The sequence below is a fragment of the Chiloscyllium plagiosum genome, unplaced genomic scaffold (assembly GCF_037043375.1).
Source record: "Chiloscyllium plagiosum isolate Xiang-an unplaced genomic scaffold, Cpla_swu_hap1 HiC_scaffold_39, whole genome shotgun sequence".
In the NCBI taxonomy this organism is placed as follows: domain Eukaryota; kingdom Metazoa; phylum Chordata; class Chondrichthyes; order Orectolobiformes; family Hemiscylliidae; genus Chiloscyllium; species Chiloscyllium plagiosum.
Window position 1 is genome coordinate 18838509 of NW_028270177.1, and position 25258 is coordinate 18863766.

Below are 25258 nucleotides of genomic sequence, written 5' to 3' on the forward strand. Positions count from 1 at the left end.
GCCTTTGGCTGACTTTGTGTATTTGCGCCGGGGGGGGGGGGGGGGGCAGGTGAGGAATGGAACGTGCTGGTGAAACTCATCACCGGCAGATTTAAAAGTGTAGAGTCCGGGATCACAATTGCCCCGTGTGCTTTTTTTTTGTCGCGTGGATTTATTAGAAGTGGGAGGGCGAGGAAGAGAAGATGCAGGTTTTTGTTTAAAAAAGAGCAAAGAGGGAAATTGTTGAGAAAACTCTGGCAGCATCCACGGAGAGAAAGCAGAGTTGCCGTTTCGGGTTGCTGAGAGCTGCAGGAGCATGTAGGCGAGACGCGGCTCGGAAGGCGGGTTTGAATTTCCCGCCGGCCGGCTGGGCGCGCGGGGCCTGTCGGGAGGCCGCGCGCTGGATGGTGGGTCTCGGTTGCTGCGCCTTCTCCGGCGGCTGAGTGACTGGGACCGAGTAGCGGCGTCGCGATCGGAGCTTTCCTCATGTTTTTGGGACGCCGGGTAAGTTGTGACCGATTTCCCCCAGGGGCTGGATTTTGTTTGAAATGTGTAGACGGGGAACGTTTGGGGAGGGGGAGGGGGGGGTGTGGTGGTCGCGAGGGGGGGGGGGGGGTCTGTAGGCCGCGTTTCTCCTTTGTCTGACTGAGAGGAGGTGATACCGTCTCCCTCCTTCCCCGCTCCGGGGACCGGCTTCACCAGACAAGGATTATTCCCACCCCTCCCCCACACAAAGCCCCCCCACCCCTCTCATAGTCGCCCCCTCACCCCTCTCATAGTCGCCCCCTCCCCGACCCAACTCTCGAACCCCTTCCCCTCCCCCCACACAGGGTTTGAAAGAAAAGCCGAGTCGCCGGTGGTGGGGACGGCGATTGACGGCGAAGTCGACCAATCGGGGACGGGGCCGGCCGCGATGGGCGGGGTGGCCCGACCAATGAGCGGGCGAGGGCGGGACCTCGGTAGGGGGGGCCCGCCAGCCAGCAAGTTTGGTCGGTGGTCGTGTGTTTGGTTGACCGTCAGTGTGTGGGTCAAGGTGGGGGCTGAAGGAAGAGGAGCCTGTCCCCTCCTTAAAACAACACACACATTGTGCTGGGAAACCGCAGTGAGTGAGCAGAGCCAGACAAGGTGAAAACTCTTGACAGATTCCTCTGCGGGTCATTTAGTATTTTTTTTAAAAACATGGCAATAAGACCCTTCGTGTCCGAGCTGGTCATCGAGCCTCACTCTGTTTAATCCCATTTTCTAACACTTTGCCTGTAAGACGGACCGCATTGTGTGTCCATGCCCCGCCACAAGCTCCTCCGGATCACTTGAGTCTCTCTCATTGTTCGGCAACACGCGGTGAGGCTCCAACAAGGGGCTTCATTTGGACCACAAATTCTCCTCTTTATCGAATTCATGTCACTTCTCGCAACACTTTTGTTGAAAACATGTATAAAGAGTTTTGATTTAATCAATTAATATTTTACGGTATTGTTTTTTTTAAATTCCCCTTCCTTATAATAAATTATCTTGGTTTATTTTACGTTTTTCTTGACGCTTTTCGGTGACCTGACCTCGCAAGAACTCGTCCGGCCGTAGCACTGACCCCATCGGGCTTTCTCAATCGATCACCATTTTATCTTTTGATTGGGAAAGGAATTTAAACTGGTTTCCTATGCATACTCCTCGCCCCCACCCTCGCCCATAAGTAAAATTGAAGCCTTCAGACAGTGAGTAATATTTCCAGGGCCATGAAACGTCAACCAGTCGGCTTGCTCACAGGAGGCGACGTGGCTCATTTTCATGTGACTCATGTGGATTTTTTTCTTCTTAACAAAAGTTGCGGGTTATTTTCCTGTGACGCTAATGCTGGGTTGAGTGGCCACTCCAGGCTGCTATACGGATGTGTCATGTTCCACAGACATGTGTCACTTACCTGCTTTGAAACATGTAAATTGGTTAAACCTAGGACTTTGGAGTTCTAAAGCGTGGTAGTGATCAGAAGTAGCGGCCCATATTAGCCTTGACTGTTCGCGAAATCATTGGCGACTTTCTTTACGAACAATTCGCGGAATTACTATCGTGTTGAGATTACACTGCGCCATTGCATTTTATCTCCCTCAATGGAAAGAAATTTTGTTACGTTAGTCGATCATGTGATAAATTTCCCTCCCGGAGATTTTTTTTCTGCAAGTTACTTTCCGCATCTGGACATTTCCAAGTTAGTATTCTTATTTGAGTTAACTGTCCGATCCTATGAATCTCCATACTAAATATCAGTGGACGGCGTGTGCTATTAAGACATTGTATATGGAACGGTTAGTGGGTTACGAAAGTTGGTCTGATTTGATTTTGAAATCAAGGTTTTAGAGCGCGAATTCATGTTTAATCACAGCTGGCGGGTAGATGGGGGGGGGGGAGTGGAACCACGGTGTGTTAATCTACGTTCCCCTCTTGTGCTTCTGCAACCTGTGTGTGTCTGTGTGCTGATGGCGATGGATTGGAAAGCGCGTATGTATTAAGAGTATCGTGTTCGAAGTTTGTAGCCTTCAGTCAGATGTTGAATGAATGTTTGGATTTTGTTTTTGTAATTTGTAGGCGGATACAGAGGAAAGTAAGCACATTGGCTAGCAGTCCTGTATCTTATTCTCCAAGTTAAAAGTGCTGACTGACGTTAGTACACCAAGTATTGCATACACAGTATCAATAAGTTAGTTGCAGTGATGTGAGGGGAAATTCCATTTTGTAATCATATTATGCTTCCGCGCCTTAAATGTGAAAGAAGTGAACGCCTCGGTAGATAATGGTTTAAAATTACGGAAATATTTAAGTGCTTTCTTTCCAGTAAATTTCGTTTAGTATAGATCATATCACAAAATTAAAATAGCTAAAGTAGGAAATAAACTCTTGTAACTCTCGACAGGGCACATTGTTGCATACTTTGAACTGCTAAAAAAATCTTTGAATACAATGTAATGGGGAAGAAATAGAGAAGGAAAATGGGATTTAATAGGCTACCATATTTCCCAAAACTTACTTTTGGAAGTAGAAGTTGTGTATTAAATTTTACGTTAAATGGAAATATTTTCAGTGGCAGCCGTGACTTTGTTTAAAAAATTAGTATAATAAAGTTCTAAATGACTCATGTATGAGGAACATATTACCAAAATAAATAACAAGAGAGAGGCTCATTTAAAGCATTGCAGAAGACCAAGTCCCCAATGAATGATGGTTTGGAATATTGTCATTCTTTGCCAAATTGTGATCAGTAGATAGTCAGTGAAAAAGGAGGCCTGTGAGTTATTAAATGCATTTTTCAGAAAATGAAAATTAAATCCCTTTATTTAAGGTGAAAGGATGCTATGCTAGGTTGCTGTTGTTAAGTCCAAGTGGATGCTTTTATTGTTCTGTTGAGTTGTGAGGAGCATTTATTTATTGGAAACTTCCTTCTCCCATTCAAAAAGCTTTTAAACACGAAACCATGATTATAATCAAAATGATAATACTTCAGATGCTGGAAATTTGAAACAAAAACAGAAAAAGCTGGAATAACTCAACTCTTAGGTGACATGTGGAGAGAAACAGTTAACATTTATGGTAAATGCAAGGTCAGCCAGAACCATTAACCCTTTCTCTTTGTTTTCACCACAAACCCCACTCCCCCCAGATGCAGCCCATATTGAGCATTTCCCATGATTATAATAATCCTGTGTCAGTGCTATCTTGGATCCTGACCAAATGCAACTGAAACATTATAAAAATGTGATCTGTCTGTTAGTGTTGAGAATTCATTAATCCTAATGGTGGTGTTGCTGTGACCAGTTTCATTCCCCACATCCAGCACTTGCAGGCCTGGCTGATTTCAGGAAGCTAAAATGTGTGAAAGGCCTAATGATTGTACAGAGTTTTTATAGTAGTTTTGGAAGTTCTTTTTATACTAATATTTTTGGATTAATGTTATTTGGAGTGGAGGAACATATGCAGGAACACCATTGGCATTTTTCCTGTACTTTAGATTAGATTCCCTACAGTATAGAAACAGACCCTTAAGCCCAACAAGTCCATACCGACCCTCCAAAGAGCAACCCACCCAGAGCCACCCCCCCCCTACATTTACCCCTGACTAATGCACCCATCACTATGGGCAATTTAGCATGGTCAGTTCACCTGACCTGCACATCTTTGGATTGCGGGAGGAAACCGGAGCACCCGGAGGAAACTCACGCAGACACCAGGAGAATGTGCAGACTCCATGAACCCATGTCCCTGCCACTGTGAGGCAGCAGTACCAACCACTGAGCCACTGTGCAGCCCCAAACTTGCATGAATGCTTGTTTTTTTTTTCTCCAATATTGACCCTTTCTGCACAGCGTCAATTTGGGATTTTGAGTAGAATAAATTGTGGGACTTTTAAAATATCAGTTTTCAGTTCAGTTTTACTATTTATGTTAAATGTTGAATATTATAAAAATTCTGAATTCACTTGAATCTGATTTCCTCTTTTGCCTTGTACTTCGTGCTTTGGCTCAGAAGATAGGCAAGTAATTCCTCCCCTGCTACAGTTCTTTTACTAAATATGCAGTGCCTAGATACAGAGCTTTTAGTTACGCTACCCTCCCTTTGTAGCAAGCAGATGGTTTCTGCGTTTGCTGTGGTATGGCAGAGAGTGGGATTTCCATTTCTGTGAATCAAGAGTTTTAAATCTACCTAGTCTGCTGCATTATGTTGACTCTGATGCACATCTGCCTTTCAGATATGGAACTGAGCAATTATTTTTACTTGGGTGAAGCATATTTTACAAATAATGTTGAGATTATGGACAAAATTGTTTTCTAATTTGTTTTGATCTGTGCAGAATATGAAAAGTAATTGAGAGGGGAATAAGATTTGCTAATTTGAGGAATGCCCTTCAAAGTGAAGTTTATTCTGAAGAATACTGTCTGGTGTAAAGTTCTGTAGGTTAATGTGATTGCTTCCCCTATACTCTCACCTATCATGTTGCTCAGTACAAATATATTTTACATTCTGGCCACATTAAAAAAAATGGGTGCATATCTTGTGAATCAGTGGACAAAATCATACAGGTGAACAAACACTGAGTCTTTTGAGTGATGTGCACATTGCTGACAAACAGCCAGCATTTATTGCCCTTGAGAAGGTGACAGTGAGACACTATCTTGAACAAATAGTCAATATAGTGTCAGTACATCCATAGTGCTGTTAGTAGGGGATGTTCCAGAATTTTGACTCAACCAACTGTGCATAACTGTGATTATGGTTGAGTCAGGATAGTATGTCTTAAAGGGGAACTTGCAGATGGTAGTGTTCTCTAGTACATACTGCCCTTGTTTGTGATAGTTGAAAAGTTTATGGTAGCACTGAAACCTTTTTGCATTCTTGTATATTCTAATGAAGTTGAACTTCTTTATAATGTTTTTGATATTGACAGAGTGGGTGTGGCATTGGCTATGTTATTGGCTGAACTTTGTTGTGCACACGGAGCAAGCTCTAGCCCCATAGTGTTTTCCTTGTGTCGTTCTCTTTAAGTTTTCATGGTGTTCTATGCTGTAGCATTATGATTTAACTCTATTCACAAAGTTCCTTTCTTCTTTAAACCCCTGAAACCTTGCTAAAATCATACGTTGTTTTTGGTGTGTGGCTGTTCATTAAATTGATATGATGGGTGCATTCGTGGATAGAGTTTAGAGAATTCTAGATCTAATTTTTGCTTCAGAAATGAAGTGCAATTAATAGATGTGTTTACTTGCTTATCCCTTTATAAGAACCACAGGTTCTGTCATGTATTAAATCCAGACTGGGAGGTTTGGGTAATTTGTCTACCATGCTTAATATTTAGCCCATAGGAGTTGAAAGATTTATTTTGTGCTCAGTTAAGTTTATTCCATTAGGATAATATACCTGATAATGGTGGTGGAGCAGGGGGGAGAAAAGGAAAGGAGGAGGTTGGAGGGGAGGCTTAATTTAAATACTAGTCTCAATTGTAAAATATCTCACATTACTTTATCCATTAACGTGCATGGTGTGCAAAAAACACACCTGGAGTTTAGAAATTTTGTCGTTCACTTCATTTATCTAAAAAGAACTGTTAATGTTAAATTTGAGCATCATAACTTGTAAATTCTAATTAAGATGAATTTAAAAAATATTATTTTATTCTTGCACATGGAGTGTGTGCCTGTGTTGCAAATGGAATCAGTTTTGTGTCCAGGTCTTCAAGGCAATCATCTTGAAACTCATAAGCAGCAATTAAATAGCAAATCTCCCTGAAATAACACCACTTTTATTTTTGCTTCACCACACGTGTTTTTCTTAAGACTTCCTGTTGTCTCCAAACAGTCAGTAGTGAATGTACAGAGCCAGTGCTGTAAACATCTAGAAGCATATAGATAAATACAATATTATTTTTTGATTACCAAAGATTCTCCTGGAGAAGGGATACAGATGAATGTTCTATTTGTCGTAACAATTTTTAAAAAGAAATTCAAATTCCCATATAAATATTTTCATTTCACAAATGGTTTGAGATTTTTTGTGTATCTACTATAAAAATAGTTTCTCCACAGATGGGCCATTCAAGTATTTTGTAAACATTTTGATATTGTGTTTTATTGAAAACATTTCCATTTTAATGTACCTAATTTACTAATGGGACTATGCAAATATGATATGAGGGCATTCTGTTCAACTCAATTTTTGCTCTAAGTTTCTGTGTAACAAATGTTGATATGAAAGTACATACAAGTTATTGTGAAGATTATGAAGAACATATCAGTGCAAATACTACCCTAATCTGTTAGAAATTGGAATTAAATACCATAAATTCCAAAACTTCAGTCGTGTCAGAAGATCTCTTTTGTGTACTGTAACCTTGAAACTTTTAAAATTAGTTTTCTTTTTTCTTGTAATTTATTAAACCCCCTAATCTTAAAGTTTGTAATTCATTACTCCATCTTTAATTAAAGTGACGGTTGTACTCTGATTTGTACCAATTGTTGATATTCCCAGACAATTGCTGTCTCAGTTTGAACCACTATGGGTCATATAGCCAGAAAAACAGGGGAGAAGCACTCATTGGAAAATATTGAGAAGATTAGCACCTATATGCCATGCAAGCTCCGTAAAACACTGTCACCGTATCACAGTTATTTACTTTTCCCTCAATACAAAGGTGCATTATATGGAAAACTGAACAAAAACATATTCTGTCCATATAGAGTCCTAGTCATACAATACACTTATTGTTTTAATACAAAGTCTTTGGATCACTGACTTAATATTTCTTTCTCTTTTTGTTTTATAGGTTGTCCAAATATAAAATGGATGATAGCTTTGATTGTGACTGCGGTGAGCTTGAGCCACCTGATCATTAACGGAAGTCATCTTTTAGGGATAGAAAGCTGCCACAAGTTAATTACTTGTTCAGATTATAATTAAAAGGAAAAAAAATAGTGCTAATCAGCACTGTAGAATGACGCTGCTCAGGACCAGTCTTACACTGAATGTATCTGCACTATGAGGAGGATGTCAGTAGAGGTTTATAACACATATATGTATTGTCACACACCTTGTTAAATGTTAGCCTGTTTACAGCAGTAGTTTGGATGCATCTGTCTGTCGAAGTTCATTCCGTTGCAATCAAACTTTAGTTTAATTTTTAATGTCTGCAGGGATGCCCTTGTTTGAATTAGCCTAACATTTACTGACCTAAGTCAGAGAGAATTTCTATTCTTCAGGTTGTTCATTCTTGAAAGAGGGATTCAACTAGGAACAGAGCTGAACTTGTTCAGCTAGGATAGATGGCACATACATTTCAAAGAGAAAATATCTTGAAGTTGCGAAAAGGTTAAAGTTAGCTTGCTCTCTGTTGTGGAAGCTGATTTTTCACTAGTTTAGTTTTGACATAGGATTGCCCATCTGATAGAACAGGAAAGCTTGAGGGTTATCGACATGGCAGAAAAGTTTGGAAGTTTAATGAACATTCATGGTTTTGATTTGGGTGCTCGGTATATGGACTTGAAGCCACTCGGGTATGGTGGCAATGGCCTGGTTTTCTCTGCTGTGGACAATGACTGTGACAAGCGAGTGGCTGTCAAGAAAATTATCCTGAGTGATCCACAGAGTGTCAAACATGCCTTGCGAGAGATCAAAATCATCCGACGACTTGACAATGATAACATAGTGAAGGTGTTTGAGATTTTGGGTCCAAGTGGGATACCGATGTCTGATGATGTGGGTGCGATCACAGAACTGAATGCAGTATACATTGTTCAGGAGTACATGGAGACCGATCTAGCAAAGCTGTTGGAACAGGGTCCATTCTCAGAAGAGCATGCTAGGCTCTTCATGTACCAGCTGCTTCGTGGGCTAAAATACATCCATTCAGCTAATGTTCTGCACAGAGATCTCAAACCGGCTAACCTCTTCATTAACACTGAGGATTTGGTGCTGAAAATAGGGGATTTTGGTCTGGCACGCATCATGGATCCCCATTATTCTCACAAAGTAAGTTTTAATTTATTTCCCATGAACGAATAAGGTAGACATGCCATTAGTAGCGTTGAGTGTCATTGTTCAGATCTTTTGAGAAAACATTTCGCAAGGCTATAATATGGTATGGGCAGGATTGAGTAGTGTGCCACTTGTTCATGAGGCACATATGCTAGGATTTTCTAATAAGAATTTCATGTAGTTTAAAGACTAATTGAGTGACCTCAATTGCTTAGCTATATTACAATAAATATTATAATTCTTGTACTATTTTAGTGCAACAAAACTGTTTTAAAATAGTGAGCTTTTGAATGGAGGATTTAAAAAAATGTCATGTTGCAGTTGTATTAGTCCTGTAGGAATTTGTAAATTATAGTCATCGACCTGTCTTCAGATATTGTTACATATAGTATAGCTAATAGATTGTGTTTGTGGTTTGGTATACATCTTTTGACAAAGGAATGGCAATTTTGCAATTAAAACATTTCCTCTTCAATACCCTATATCACTAGTAATGTGTGTCATTGCATCAACTACCTGCTGAAAGATTTGTCACCTGCCTAATTTCTGATGACACCCTTTCTTTTGTTGTTAATCATTTGTGCAGCTTCTATATTGTAAACAAATCAAATGTCTTTGTATAATTCTTTCTGTTTGCTATTATATTGAGTTGTCCCTAATTGCTGTGATCCTACCTTGCCTTTCCTATGAGTGTAAAGCTTTCTCTCTCTGCCCATAACAATGTTTTCCCATAATGCAAAAAGTTTGGAAGCTGTAGTCAATTCAGAAGATTAGATTTTTGCTTTTAAAACAGTGCTGAAAATGTGTTGCTGGAAAAGCGCAGCAGGTCAGGCAGCATCCAGGGAACAGGAGAATCGAAGAAGGGCTTATGCCCGAAACATCGATTCTCCTGTTCCCTGGATGCTGCCTGACCTGCTGCGCTTTTCCAGCAACACATTTTCAGCTCTGATCTCCAGCATCTGCAGACCTCACTTTCTCCTTTTAAAACAGTGGTCAATAGGCATTTGTAGCATTAATTGAATTGGCACTTCAAGCTTCCAGTCAGGTTATTCTAAATCTTATAAAATGAAATATTCCTATTCTAAAATCTGCTCATGGTATTGAAATCTTGACAAGTGATAGATAATTACAGTTTACACAGCTAAATAATACAAATAATATTGATATGTAATTCATCCTTGAAATATTTACAGGATTACAAACCTTTCTGGAGTTTGCTGGAGTCAATTGGTTGTTAATATTTGAAGGTTCTTTCAAAACCCAAGTTCAGAGCTTCTGTGGTCAAGGAATTATAGAATCCCAATGTTTGAATTGCCCTACTGACCCATTCACACAAAATATAGATGTATAATGTTTTCAAGATTTACGTTTTCCACTGCTGATTTGATTCCAGTGTGTAGTACACAGATTACATTCTAGTGTAGTTTCATAATGGCAGCAGTATCATGCAGTGACCTTGTTGGTTTCCCATTTTGTAGTCCCTTTGGAAATTAAGGCACCAGAATGTTGACATCTATCACAAGGTTAGCATCTGTTCCATGTTTGCACATTGAATGTCTGGAAGCTTCTTTTCATGCATTTGCCAGGGAGCAACATATCCCAACAGTTAATACTATGTAAATATAAACCATCTTGATGGGCATAAAATCTTTAACTGCATTGTTTCTTTTCAGCCATGATGGAAAAATTTCAGGAGAATTTTAGAATGAAACATTATGGGATGCGATTTGTCCAATTATATCTGTGCCTGATGTTGGTAAAGCTATCCTACAAGTCGCACTCTCCCTCCCTCCCTCATAGTATCCATTTTAACCCTTTTAATTATTTATGCAATTCTCTTTGGAAAGTTACTGGTGATTCTATTTCCATTGTCACACTGCATGCAGATTGCCAAAAATTATATGTTTCTTTAAAAATTGCCTCAAGTTGCCTCTTGTTCTTTTGTTAGTTGCTTTAAATTCATATTCTTTAGGTACTGACTCCTTAATTATTCAATCAAAATACTTTATGATTTTGAACATCTGTCTAATCTTCTGCTTTCTTCTCTGCTCAAAGGAGGGTAGCCCTTCGTTGCAGCCTTTCCATATAACTGAAGTCCCTTATCCATGGTAGTTTTCTTCTGCATCTTTTCCAAAGCCATAACATCCTTTGTAAACTCTGGTGCCTAGAATTGAATACAGAAGCGGAGGTCTATCCAGTGTTTTACAAAGGTTTATTTAACCAGCTCTAAATAAAGCCAAGGGTTTTGCATTTTTTAAAAATCTGTCTCTTGACCTGTTTTTTCCATCATCGAAGGTTTGTGTGCATGCATAACCGGGTTACTCTGTTCCAAATGCTTAAAACCATACCATTTAATTCATTGTTTCCTCTGTCTATTTTCCTGCTGAAAACAATTACCTCCTTTTTTATTCATATATCTGACCATTTCACTAGTCTATGATCTGCTGACACCTGCTTACTGCATTTCCAAGTTGTTGTTATCTGCAAACTTAAAAGCATGTCCTGTATATCCAAGATAGATAAATATCAAAACATGAAAGTGGTGCCAATGCTGACTCTTGGGGAAATAGCACAGCATACACCCCAAACCCCTCTTCACCAAATCTGTTTTCAAAAATCTGTTCGTCAGTATTTGCTTTCTATGTCATAGGCAATTTTTCAGACATGCTGTGACTGTCCCTTTAATGCCTTCAGTTTTATTATGTGGTACATTTTAAAACTCCATATACACAACATTAACTACTCTACCCATAGCTATGTTCTGTTACTGTATCAAAAAAAGTAAATCTAGATCCTTTAATAATTGCATGCTAACTTTAATTTGCTGCCCCACACTTTTCCAAATGGCAATTAATTTTGTCCAGTGTTAGTGTCTAACTGACATTAGGTTGCTTGCAATTGTCACATCTGTCTGTCTTTTTTTTAAACAAAGGTCTTACATCTGCAATCCTTCTGTTTTTACTACCATCACTTTATCGACGGATGATTGAACTATTCTGACTAGCCTTCAATTTCAAGCTTTACTTTCCTCAGTAATCTAGCGTGCCTCTGATCTGGATCACATGACTGTTTGTTTAAGAACTTGTACAACCAGCCTTTCAAAAACAAGTTCTTAATTTTTTTTTCCCCATCTATTATCAATATTGTCCCTTTCCCAATTCCTTTTTTGTTTGATATTGACTGAGATTGTGTTGGTTTGAGCTTACTATCTCTAACAATAGAATATTCTCAGAATGAGCAATTGGGCTGAGTAGCATAAGCCTATTTTGTGTGACATGAACCTGATGATCGTGCGAAAATAACATAAGAATGTATATGGGATAGATTATTTTTAATTGAAATTGGACAAATTTATATCAATCTTTATGAAGAACTTTAATGCAACTTGATTTTGTCATGTAAAATATTGTTTCATGCATTAGCATCATTGCTCTTAAGGAACACCTTTTGCTTTCTTTATATTCAAATATGCGCCAACTCAAGTCAGTTAATTCTTAAATTTAAATATAAGCTTCAATGCTATTGGGCGTCACTTCCAAAATCTGGCCTGCCAGATCTTTGGGTTTATATGCTTGGAGGCATTTTCAATATTGGGACTATCTCTGACCGGAGAGAATTATTTGAACCAGGCACTTTGCTGAACCAAATGTTAGCTTAAAGCTAAACATCTGCTGGATGGTCTGTGTGTTTTGCTATATGTCAGTTCACGATATAGTATTGAAGGGTCATGATCTTGTTTTCAGTGCTCACTTAATTTTGAGTCACTGTGGAAAGGTTACTAAATGTAATCATCTCAGTACTGTAAACAGTAATTTGCTATCTAAGGAGCCAAGTTTTAATTGAATGAATGATAAATAGTATACCACAAAATATCCTGGAAGTCGTCTAAATGTTCTGTAATGACAGAAACATGCATCTAGCCATAAGTTGCTTATCCCTCGGTGGGGTTTTCAGTGAAATACCTACCATTAATATTTACACAGACGTTGAGTTTCTAAGACCAGTTTTTAGCCAAACACAAGGGGGTTATTTTACATGTGAACAGTAGTTTTGAGGAACTGCAATCCACTTACTCCCATCATCTTGCCGTTGCAGACCTGCCAGTATGGAGACTGTGTTTTCTCCAATTTGGTTTCACAAATACAAAATAGGGGCCATAGTAAGCTATTTGGCCTTTTGAGCCTGCTGCACTAGTCAGGATGATCATAGCTGATCATCCAGCTCATCCCCACTTTTCCCTCTATATTCTTTGATCCTTTGATCCTTTAGCCCCAAGTACTATATCTAACTCCTCCTTGAAATCATACAATGTGTTGGTCTCAACTGCTTTCTGTGGTAACAAATTCTATGGGCTCACCACTCTCTGGTGAGATGGTAGGTTTGACCTCACATGTTCATGTGTGCACACAAGGAACTGAACAACCACCTTCATTGGTGTGCTGTCCTATTTGTTTGAGTGGGTTTTCACCACAGTGAGTCACACATGAGTGGGTGGCACTTATAGAGATTGGAATTTTGGGGTAAAAGTCCCTGGTAACGCTGTGCACAAGATCAACCTTTGCTCTATGTATCTTATACCAGTATTAATTTGTAATGCTGCGGAATGCATGAAATGTTTTTCCTAGTGCTCAATGTAAACATAATTCACGTTTTTGAATTGGAGAAAAGGAAAATGCCAGTTGTTGTCAAAAGCTAATAATTGAACTAGTGCTGCAAAAACTAATTCCATAGATGTTTGACCTCACAGATACCTGAAGCTTCAGTGATGTGAACCATGACCTTTATATTTGATCATTTAGTTCAATTTTAGTGTGTTTTGCAGCTTGGTTGTAACTAGCTTTGAGTTACTTGCATTGTCAAAGTTGTTTTAAATTAGTTTTTATTTCTTCTGTGGGTCATGTTTTAAATTATTGCCTATTTTGATTACCACAAAGTGTGAACTAAAATTATTACATGCAGACAAAACATACTTGGAATGTTTTTCAATTAGGACAAAACCTGCTCCTAAATTTGGGACCCTTTTCAACTGTTCAGTTCATTTTTTTTTTCATGATGTGTTGCCTTGTTCAGTTTCCCATAAATGTAATGACTTTTTTTGGCATTTCTAACTTTTTCATTTTAAATAAAACCTTGTTTCTACAGTTGAAAATCCGATTTCAAGCCTTGCACATTTTAGTTCAATAAATAGCCTCTGAACTGTTTTAAATTTTTTTAGTTTGTAACTATCTTTTCAATAAACAAAGGGAGCTTTCTTTTAACTAGTATTTTGCTTACAACTGAAGATTTTCTGTTTGCATTTTTTTCTGACGTATTATTGACCTTTTCTTGGGAATGATCAATAAGGAAGAGGTGGCATTAACTACTGGGTAATGCTCATCTCTGGTATTCCCCCCCCCCCCAAATTTAAATACCTCACCAGGTTTACTTAAACTCAAGTACTTTCCCCTTCTCCATGATAAGTTCTGTACAACAAAATAAATATTTGGAAAAATCCATGTAATAGTAAAGGGTTTCACAATTTTTCACTTAAACGATTCCCCAACCTAAAGGTAGTACATTAGGCCTAATAGATTAATACTTGTCAATAATCTCTTGAATTTTAAAACACGTTCAGTTTACCACTAAGTTCAATAAAACGTTACAAAAACAGAACTCAAACTGAGTTCTGAGGAAGGGTCATCAGACCTGAAGCGTTAACTCTGATTTCTCTTTACAGATACTGCTAGACCTGCTGAACTTTTCCAGCAGCTTCTGTTATTGTTTCTGATCTGGAGCATCCACAGTTTTATTGTTTTTTATTCAATAAAACATTATTTTTCTTGAGGCTTATTTTATTTTCAAGGTATTTTTGAGCTGAAGGTATTTAAATGGATGCATTACAGAGCCTGGAGAAAAAAATATGTATGCTCTTCATTGCAACATATACATACAAATGATATAACCTGACTGAATTGTGTGTTTCTAATATTTTGCTATTCCTGTTTTTTAATTATCTACTAGAATATAACAGTCTTGAGATCTAGTAAATCAAGGTCCAACTAAACTTAAACTTACTGATCTACTGCCACTTCTGATGAATGAATGTGCATACCTACTTGCCACTTAAACACTGAAAACTGCTTCGAACCAAAGAATACATTAAAAAATGGAATGTAAACTTTAACACAAGCATTGTTTGTCAAAACCAGCATACACTATCCATTAGACTGGTTTGATTTATTGTTGCATGGATCTGTTTTTCTTTAAAAACATTTTCATAAAATAACTAAGCGGCTTTAATAAGAAGTGGTGTTTTGTGGGGTGATGATATTTGAGATATGTTACACCTTCAGCTGGTTGTCAGTATTAAATTTGAGTTTTTTTTTTATCTATACAAATCCAAGTCTTTTCTAATAAAGCAGTTCTGGAGCCCGTGATCTATGTTGGTTTCTCTAAAATCAGGCTTTGTATGCAGAGATTAGTTTTTTTTTCCACGTAGTGTTTAAGGTCTTGTGAACTCAACTTGATGGAATGAATTCAACTCCAATTTTCCCATCAAAAGTGGGAGGTGATTTTGAAAGTCTAACCTTGCCATGAGTGCACATTGACAGATAGAGTAATTGAGATGTACAGCACAAAACAGACCCTTTGGTCCACTCATTCATGCTGACCAGATATCCTAACCTAATCTAGTCCCATTTTCCAACACTTGGCCCATATCCCTCTAAACCCTTCCTATTCATGTACCCATCCAGATGTATTTTAAATGTAATTGCACCAGCCTCTACCACTTCCTCTGGTAGCTCATTCCATACGCGCACTACACTGCATTTAAAAGGTCCCTTTTAAATGTTTCCCCCCTCACCCTATACTTCTGCCCTCTAGTTCTGGACTCCACCACCTCAGGGAAAAGATCTTAACTATTTACCCTATCCGTATCCTTCATGGTTTTAAGTCTTCAAATGTATAAGTGCATCTTTGAAATAGCATCAGTAATAAGAATGGAAGTAGAATTTTCTATATTCCGAATACTTTTCATCAGCTAATTGACTAGCACAAATAATGAGGGATATTTATTTTAAACATGTTTATGATTTTCTAACCCAGTCCTTTGCAAGCATGACCATATAAAGCTAGCCAGTATGAATATTTTCGGGTGAGTTTAAAATAGAGGAAGGTTTTATTTGCTATTTAGCCTGACTTGTTATTTGATAGAAATGAATACAACTAGTTTTCCTACTTTGTAAATCAGAAGCTTTGATAGTCTACTTCCCTGTTGATTGGTATTTATATTCTTTTCATATCTTTATTATTTTGCTCGAAATGAATTCATAAGGTAGAAATATCAGCATTTTTTTCTTTGTAAGTCTGTATACTTTTAAATTTGTTGATTTCTGAGCTCTCGTATTTCAACTTGTCACTATGAAGGTGCATTTAGTTTTAGTATTAATGAAGTAGCTTCTTTCTTTCAAATATTCCTAAAATTTGCAGTGTGTTTTTACCTTGTGACAAATCATTTTGGTTGCAATGTTATTTGTTTAACTTTAAACTTCTAGACCCCAAATGGGTTTGTAGTTTTCATATTCTTTTGACTGCTGCACTCATTGGTGGCTTGTTCCATGTTTGTTTAAATGCTTGTGTAACCAGAGTGTACCATTGAAATAACTTATGTCACTAACTTTCTAAAAAGAAAATGGTCACTTTATTACAGTGCAACGTGCCTACCCATAATTGCAAACTAGTTCCTAACTTCTACCAGTTTGCTGCAGAGGAGTACTGTCTCTTGGACAATACTTAGTCATGCCTTCCAGAGTGAACGTTGCTCACTTGAGCCTTGATAGCATGTGAAGAGATTACTGCTGAGTCTGATTTCAGCCCTTAATTGTTAGTGATTGCAGTAAGGGATGTTGGGTAGCAATCTAGTGGGAAACATGGAATTTTTTTTTAACTTCTATCTAATCAGGGGCAAGGACACCTCTCTGTGCAACTATGCAACATTCCAATGGCTGAGATCAGCTAACAGCACAGACTAGAAGATATAGCTCCCAATTTCCAGGATAACTTCATTGAGCCATTGGTTGGGTGTACTTTAGTTTTAATAGGTTCCTTGACTGATTTTTTTTTTAAAAAAAGAAACAAATTGCCAACTCTCAATTAGTTCTTCTGTTCCTGAAGATTCCAGTAATTTATTGGTACCCAATAGAGGGTGCCATAAACTCACAATAAGTTCGGCATTTCTTGGCATATTGCTACATTAGGGTTACTAATTATGTATTGTAACAATTTAAATGTGCACCTGAATATAATTTTTTTTCAGTAAATGTTGATAATGCACAGATTTTCCATGTGGCTAATTTTTTTCCTAAACATTCCACGTACAAGGGTCCCTTTGTTTTCTCCAGACCTCTCTCCCTCCCCTTCCTGAAGGCAGCAGTTTGTGCCAGGATATGGTTCCACAAGCAGTGGCCCTCCAGTAGCTCTGAAACGGCCATTCTTCATGTGTGAACCTGGATGGTGAGTGCTCGTTCTGCTATTCACAGCCCAGCCCTGCCTTTTCTCATTTGACGTACATTCACTTGAAGCCGAAATTGCTGATCTGGCATGCTGAGCGTTTCAGAAATTTTTGTTTTGGTTTGAATACCGGTGTATGCAGCCTTTTATGCTCCTTATGTAGACCTTTTGCTGTAAAGTTTGGAGCAATAGCTGTTCCAATGAGCAAAGCCATTCAGCTACGTTTGTGCCAAAACCAGAACACCCAGTATTTGTGGTTAATATCAGCTGGAGGCATAGTTGCAGCTGTGTACCGATACCGATCAGGAGAGCATTGATGCAGGAATGTTGAGTGCTAAAGCCAGAAAGTCTCTCTTTGATTCTCCAATTACAGTCAGTTTTTGATCTCTGCTATAAGACATAAAAGTTCTAGAATCCTGTAGGTCTTGGATATGTTGTACCTTAGTTCACTTGGTACTTTACTAGGAGAGAATATTGGAGGCCAGGAAGCAAGCCACCTACAAGGTTTCCTTGCACATGTCTCTGTAGTTTTGGTGAAGGGGGAAATGGTATATTCTGGCCCATATATACAGTACCTACAGTTACAGTAGACTAGTTGTGATGGATGATTGGAATACAGAAATGAGTAAGTCCAGCTTCTTGATAATTAAATAGTTTTATCTTTCATTTGCAACAGAGCCAAAGAAAATTCTGTGCAGTCGAGTAAATAAATTACGCACAGGGGTATTGCTGTCCAAGCTTGCTTCCCCACTGTCATTCCTCCCCCAATAGCATCTTTACAAAGTTTTTAGGTTTTCATTTGCTTATAATAGCTTCATTATCACTTGGGTACAATTTTTCAGTTTGTGGGATCTTTAGTGAAGCATATAAACCTGTTTTAGGGATAGCTGAAAAGTCAGTGTTTATAGTTACTGACCAGAACAGTGAAGGATAATTGTTGCACTCCTCAGCAGCTCAACCTTGAGAATTTTCACCTCCTTCTAGATACTAATAGGTGGATTGTTAAACAGCCAAATATTGCTAGATTCTTAGGTCTTCAGTGAGGAAGCAAATGCATATTAGTAGAAATAGGTAAATAAGGTGAATTTAAAGAAAATGATGTGAAAGATAAGTGGTAATGTGGATTTAATATGAATAATACAGAACTTAATTGGATGGTAAAGTACACTTAATTTTGACTTGCATTCAAAAATTGCACTATTTTAAATTGCAGCTAGAATGTGTGAATATGTTCTTGAGGCTTCCACTTGTTGATAGCTAATTCTTCAACTGAAGATTTCAGTATGTTTCCTTGTAATTAGATAAAATTGTGTAAAAGCCTTGAGAACAAAAGGGTAAAACCACAATTATTCTGCACCTTTCAAGTTGTGTATTTTTAAAATTTGAATATTAAGCATTTTTCAGTTGTCAGAATGGTGTCCAGAATTATTTTTCTGGTCACTTACATTTTGATTAAGTGTAACAAGTGTTCTGTCACATACACAAGCAAAAACTTGAATTTTTTTTTTATGGTTCAAGTTATGAAGGAACAGCATATAATATTTGTAGGATTGGATAGCACCATTCTTTTCATATCATAGTGTTTCTGAAAGAGAATCTCACACCACTGAACTGTTCATTCATGACTGGAATAAAAAAAAGCTTGTGATGCTTGCTGGTAATTTGCACTTTTTAAAAATATTTGTGATGGAACAATAATGTAAGCATATTCCCAACAAGTTTGATCAAGTGAATCATGGTTTATCTTGTAAAATGTGAACAGTTTCCAGAAAATCAATTTCCAGACTGCTTCATGTCTTAACTAACATTTTACAGGAGTGGATAATAAAGATGATCTGTAAACCAGCCAAATGCATTTAAGTGGCGCATGTATAGATTGTTTTTCTATTTTGGAATATAAATGGCTTATTATTCTTTTGAGGGGGAAAAATAGTATAACTTGTTTTTCTAGGGTTATCTGTCTGAAGGACTGGTTACTAAGTGGTACAGATCTCCACGTCTCCTCCTCTCCCCCAACAACTACACCAAAGCCATTGACATGTGGGCCGCTGGCTGCATCTTTGCTGAAATGCTGACTGGGAAAACGCTTTTTGCAGGTCAGTGTTGCTAAGTTAGTATGACAGTTTTTAGTCACAATATTTTAGACAGCACTAAACTGCTTTGTTGTGTAGTAATCAACGACTTTTCTTAATAAAGAAAAATGAGAAAATCAGTGTTTCAGTGGAGCTTATCCCAAATGCTGATGTTCGTGATTTAAGTGTTTGTACTGTGTTTTGTGCAACACTTCATTTGTAGAGCTGCGCTATTTCATATTGTAAAATTTAATGGAATGTTTCAAAGCTATTTGATTCTTGTAATTCCATTAATCTTGATACCTATACTTGTGGAATTCATATTCTGATGAGCTTGTTAATAGTTTATCCCTTCAAATATTCAAGTATTTTTAAAAACTTGGTTTAGGTGCTCATGAGCTGGAGCAAATGCAGTTGATTCTTAATTCCATCCCTGTAATCCATGAGGAAGATCTTCAGGAGTTATTGGGTGTGATTCCAGTTTATATACAAAATGACATGACAGAACCTCACAATCCATTGCCACAGCTACTCCCCGGTGTCTGTGCTGAAGGTACGTAATGATCTGTAACTCCTTGTCTTAATTTTGTATTCTGTTTGAACTAATTTGGATTTATTTCAGAAGTTTTAAGTTGATTACATCAGTACAAAATAAATTATTTTCTAAGTTGTATTATTTAAATGAGCTAGAAAGGTGGCTGTAACATAATCCATTACTTGGTTTCTTATTTTGGCTGCACTGGGGGTCCAAAACAGAAGGGAGGGGAAACCTGAAAGTTAAATCCACACTTGCATTTTAACATTCATTTAGAATTAGATTGAAGTTCAGAGAGAGATTGACTTCCTGCTATTATTAGTGTTGGGAATGATTGGATGTTCCAATTATTTGTTAGTGTTCAGACAGGAGATTAATGGTATAATTTTGCTGAGTTGGAATGTAAGGAAAAGTTGAAAGGCTTCTATAAAAATGTATTTTTCTTTTGAAACTTAGCATTGGATTTTCTGGAACAAATTTTGACCTTCAATCCAATGGACAGACTGACAGCAGCTGAAGCATTGGCCCATCCGTACATGAGTATTTATTCCTTCCCTTCGGATGAACCCACATCTGCCCACCCCTTTCACATTGAGGACGAAGTTGATGATATTTTGCTAATGGATGAAAGTCACAGCCATACTTACAACTGGGATAGGTAATTAATTCATTTCTATTACATTGTTTATTTTGTGTTTGGTAAAATATTGTTCCTAAGGTGGTATTTTTGATAAATCACATCCAATAATTAGACTTTTGGGTTACTTTTGGATATAAGCAAAACAGGTAGCTTTATTGTCTTTAGCTTTATTTTAGAAAATTATTTAGTTTTAGGTGTATTAGTGTTTCTCTGCACCATTGGAAAGTATTTCCCCTTTATAGATGAAGAGCATAATGGGGGAAATAGGAGCTGGCATAGATCATTTGACTGCTCAGACCTATTCTGCCATTCAGCAAGGGTGTGGTTGTTCTGACTGCAGCCTTAACTTGAGTTACTTGCCTCCCTCCATAAGCCTTGACTCTATTGTGAATCAAGAAGTTGTTATAACTCAACTTTGTTTATATTCAATGACCCAGTTTCCACTGCTTGCTGGGGAACAAACTCCTAAGGTTAGTGATATGCCTGCTTTATGGCAAGGACTCAAACATCTTTGAAGTTTTTGTTTCCTCCTTGAGAGTTTTGTGCTTACTAGTTTGTCCTGTTCCCTCAAATGGCATAAAGATTCCCCCTGTATTTAATTGTGATAACAATATTGCCCTTGTTTGCTGCCCAGGTAGAATTAATTGCATTTTTAAAAAGTTGATCCACTAGTGCTAAATCTTGAATTGCTAGTTCCGTGTTCAACCGAATTCAGACTTCCTTATTTTAACAGGTGTCCAAGAAAGGATAATTTGTACCCTTTGTCCAGGAAGAGTTAGATCCAAAATGAAGTTATGAGTTTCCCAACTTATGTCTTTGGATATTTTAATTTTTAAAATCACGTATGCAATGTATTAATGTAAGTTAAAGTGCTCTGTGGTATTTCTGCAAGATGATTCAATTTTGGAATCATTCTAAGTTATTGAACTTATGCCTGATGTCATGAATATCCATTGCTTGAATTGTTTATTTCAGATACCATGAAAGCGAATTGTCAGACCATGACTGGCCTTTGCACAGTAACTTTGAGGCAGATGATGTCCAACGAGATCCACGAGCAATGTCTGACATGACTGAAGAAGATGAGGTACAAGTGGACCCTCGCAAGTATTTAGATGGAGAACGTGAAAAGTATTTGGAGGATCCTGCATTTGACTTGAACTTTTCCACTGAACATTCTTGGCCACATTCAGATCACCATGAAAACAAATACTGTGATCTAGAATGTGGCCACACCTGTAATTATAAAGTGGGGTCACCATCCTACTTGGATAATTTGGTGTGGAGGGACAGTGAAGTGAATCATTACTATGAGCCCAAACTTATTATAGACCTATCTAACTGGAAAGAGCAAAGCAGAGATAAGCCCGATAAAAAAGGCAAATCAAAGTGTGAAAAGAATGGACTAGTGAAGGCACAGTTAGCTTTGGTAGAGGCAACACAACAGATTGCTGAGAAGGGCAAAGAGAAGATTCGGGGGTTTGACTTTGATTCTTTCATGGCAAGCACCATCAAGCTTAGTTTGCAGCCAGAGGCTTGTGATATAGATAAGCTGAATGACTTGAACAGTTCAGTATCTCAGTTGGACCTGAAAAGTTCAATGTCAAATTGCAAGTCTGTCAGTCAGGAGAAGGAGGAGAAAGGGATGGCCAATTTGGCTCAACTGGAATACCAAAGTCAGAATCCATGGGATTGCCAGTTTGCAATTGACGGAAGCGATGGTGAGGAGGAAAGTTTTCTAATTCATCTAGATGAAGATGTTTGTTGGGACAACAGGAAGGATGAGCAGCTAGAAAAAAGTACATTCACTAGTTATTTAGACAAGTTATTCAACAAAAAAGATGAGGTAGAAATCGCAGAATCTGAGCCGGCAAGTGACAGGAAACTGGGGGAAAGAATTAGTGAAGAGTGTGTGAAAGAGGTGAGCAGAAATGGGGAGATCCCATTCAGCAAGCAGTTGGAGTCCATTGGTATTCCCCAGTTTGACAATCCTGTCAGTTCACCACTGAAATCTAAAGCGATTCAGACCACTTTAGCACCTGCCGCTGCAAAACTGTCTCCTCAGATTCCTCATAAGACTTATAGTAGCATCTTGAAACATTTGAACTGAATAGAACACTCAGCAGACATTTGTTTTGTATACTTTACTATGTGCATTTGTCTCGTTTTCTTAAGTCTGGAATCTTATTTTTGTAAGTTCAAACTGTGTTCCTTTTGGTTTGAATGGTTTACTATTTTTACACGTCAAATTATTTTGACATTGCATTTTAATTTTTTTGTAAACTTATGTCATTTGCACACTGTTTAAATATGTACATTACAAAAAAAATTAATGCAGAAAATTGTGACTATGAAACGGTGTGATAATGCACTAGACCAAGTGGACATATTTAATTGGTGAAATTAGAATAACCACCAAGCACAGTCTACTTGTTTTGCAAATGGAATGGTTTCCATTTTAGCAAATACACGGTTGAAATATATTTGCATGAGATTTTTACAAATTCATTTAAAATCAAATTAAAAGTGTTTAAGTCCAAGCAGTAAAGTGCGTTTGTTTTTCCCCAGCAGTACATTAGACATTTTCTGATAGCTTAAATGTTTCTTAAACATGTGATGCCAGCAAAACCAGCAAATGAATGCAGAACATGGTACGCATGTGTTATCTACCTCAAGGTAACGGCAATGAGTGGCTGACCTTGAGCCACCTTCAGTGCTTCATAGCATGGACGTGAACTTAGCCAGCATCACTGTACTAGCAGTTGTTCCCTGTTTGAAAAGCTGTCAGTACTTGTAACTTTCTGGTATGCATTTTCCATAGTAAAGTGTTCAGATACATTATTTATTTTAGCAGATGTAAGATTTTTCTGTATTTATTTTAATTTTATAGTTTCATTGTGACTTTAAAATGAATTTGGGGCATTTTGAAGCTAACTTCATGTCTGGCACTATAGTTGATTGTGTAAAATGAAAATCACCTTGTCCTAATGCTTTCCCATTTACTTGTCTTTAGAATTGGCTTGTTTTGAAAAGAGCATTCACTATATATAGGAATTGGTACATTTTAGTGATGCTTAACTTCCCATTAAATAAACCTTTGAACAATTTAGAATTCATTTCAAAGCTGATTTTGGAAATGCTCCAAGAAGTCTTAAATTCTATGTTTAATTTGTTTAAAATTTAAGATTAGAAATCTCTGCATGGAAATAACTGAGTTACAAACATGACTGTAAAAGTTAAAGCTATAGACAACAGTAAGATGGATGTTGAATTTTCATCTTTATTTTTATTGTACATTTTTATTAAATTTGTAATTTCTCAAGCCAGCATGATTTCCATAGGTTCAGAATATAGCATGTAGAATTATTTCTGGAAATTTATTTGCATTTACCAATTTAGATACTAAGTTTCTGTATTATTGGTTCTCATCCTCTTCCCTCCCCCAAAAGATCCAAAAAGGAACAAATAAACATAACCCAAACCTAAATGCTTGTGACTTGCTGTGTAACCTGAAGTATGTTCATTTTAGCCCAGAAATTCTATCTTAAAAGGATTTTTAAAAAATGTTATAACAGTTGGGCAATTGTTATAACTGGAACAAATAGTTGTACGAGTACATCATGCTAACAGCTGAGAAAGGAGGAACCATTAGAACACACTTGTTATACTCCGATTACTCTGCTATGATCCCCATTGAAGGAAGGTTGAAAGTTTGTGCCGCAGTCTCCTCCTAAAAATAAATTTCAAATCATACTGCACAACTAGCAAAAGTGGAAACGAGAATTTAACTCTGCATTTAGTTTCCAGACATTTTATGTGCAGTGTAAGTTGACTAAGGACATACATTGTAAAACATTTATTTCATTAAATGCACCATTTAAGTTGGTAAAATGGTCTGCTTGCAAAAGTTGCAGTATGGATTTTTACTCCTTTTTTGATGATTTCCCCATGTCCCAAGTGCTAAGATTAGTAAACATCCTTTGAGTGTTTGTTTCCCTCTTCCCATCTCCTCTCCACCCTACATTTTAACCAAGATGCTTAATTCAATGCATGTTTTTCAATGTCTGAATAATGTGATTCTTTCACAACTGACTCTCATTCCATTTTCTTTTTGCAAATAAGTGCACTCAGTATTCTGTGACATAGGTCATTAGCTTGATTGAACATAATTTCCAGCAACATTGTGGTTTGCATGATGTAAATGAGCTGCAGATATTGGAAACTTCTGATTTGAAAGTTTACTTCTCTGGTGGTGAGATGTAGCAAAGGGCAGCCATCCTATTAAGTTTGTAATTTTTCAAGCCAACGTGATCAATAGGTTCAGAATATAGCATACAGAATTATTCTTCATACTGTTCGCAAAGCTGTATTGCACTGATGCACAATAGTAAAGCATGAGTCCATGAGATGCAGCAAGGTACAGTGCCCTTAGATTTATTGACATAGATGTGGATATATTCTGGTAGAACAGTGGCCTTCTTTCACTCCAAGTGATACAGCCCCAAAAACCTCTGGATAATTTGGGTGGTTATCACCAGCCTTCAAACTGCCTGTGCTAGGACCTCCTATCCTACTTCAGTACAAAAAGTTTAATGACCTTACCATGTCGAGGCAGTTAAGATAATCCAGACCAAAATATTCTGTAATAAACAGTGACCACTTACAATAACATCCCTCACTAAAGTGACATGCCTTTCACATTATCCCTTTACTCTAGAAGTGTTCTTCAGCTGTGGAATTGCAATAAACCCAACTAAATGCCATGGTTGGATTTCAAGGGCACATTCTCCATTTGCACATTCCTGATTGGAGTACTCTTCGAAAAATCAGACTGCAGTTCATGCTCACTGTTAATTTACAGGAAGGAAAACAACACTTTAGCTGTTGTGCCATCTTTGTGTGGAATAGAGGCAGACCATAAGACATAAGAGTGGAAATAAGGCCATTTGGCCCATCAAGTCCATTCCGCCATTCAATCTTGGCTGACAGGCATTTCAATGCCATGAACCCGCACTCTCCCCGTATCCCTTA

General features: G+C 37.7%; 1 protein-coding gene and 1 long non-coding RNA gene across 5 annotated transcripts in view; one reads left to right on the top strand and one right to left on the bottom strand.

Moving 5' to 3' along the window:
* The window catches only part of mapk6 (mitogen-activated protein kinase 6), a 25459-nt gene extending 1745 nt beyond the window's left edge, over positions 1-23714 (top strand). Inside the window, exons 1-6 of one of the 4 annotated variants that reach the window (XM_043686258.2) lie at positions 348-483; positions 7283-8484; positions 18932-19076; positions 19441-19605; positions 20044-20245; positions 21203-23714. In XM_043686258.2, coding sequence (XP_043542193.1) covers positions 7930-8484; positions 18932-19076; positions 19441-19605; positions 20044-20245; positions 21203-22337 — 2202 coding nt within the window. In that variant the 5' untranslated portion in view covers positions 348-483; positions 7283-7929 and the 3' untranslated portion in view covers positions 22338-23714. Of the gene's footprint in view, positions 1-347; positions 484-981; positions 1105-1970; positions 2183-7282; positions 8485-18931; positions 19077-19440; positions 19606-20043; positions 20246-21202 lie in introns of those variants that run through there. The other 3 variants (XM_043686260.2, XM_087981253.1, XM_043686259.2) reach the window with 3 other exon arrangements.
* Positions 6251-25258, bottom strand: part of LOC148138632 (uncharacterized) — a 134672-nt gene continuing 115664 nt past the window's right edge. The window contains exon 3 of the long non-coding RNA XR_015753791.1: positions 6251-6354. This is a non-coding gene — a long non-coding RNA (uncharacterized LOC148138632). The remainder of the gene's footprint in view (positions 6355-25258) is intronic.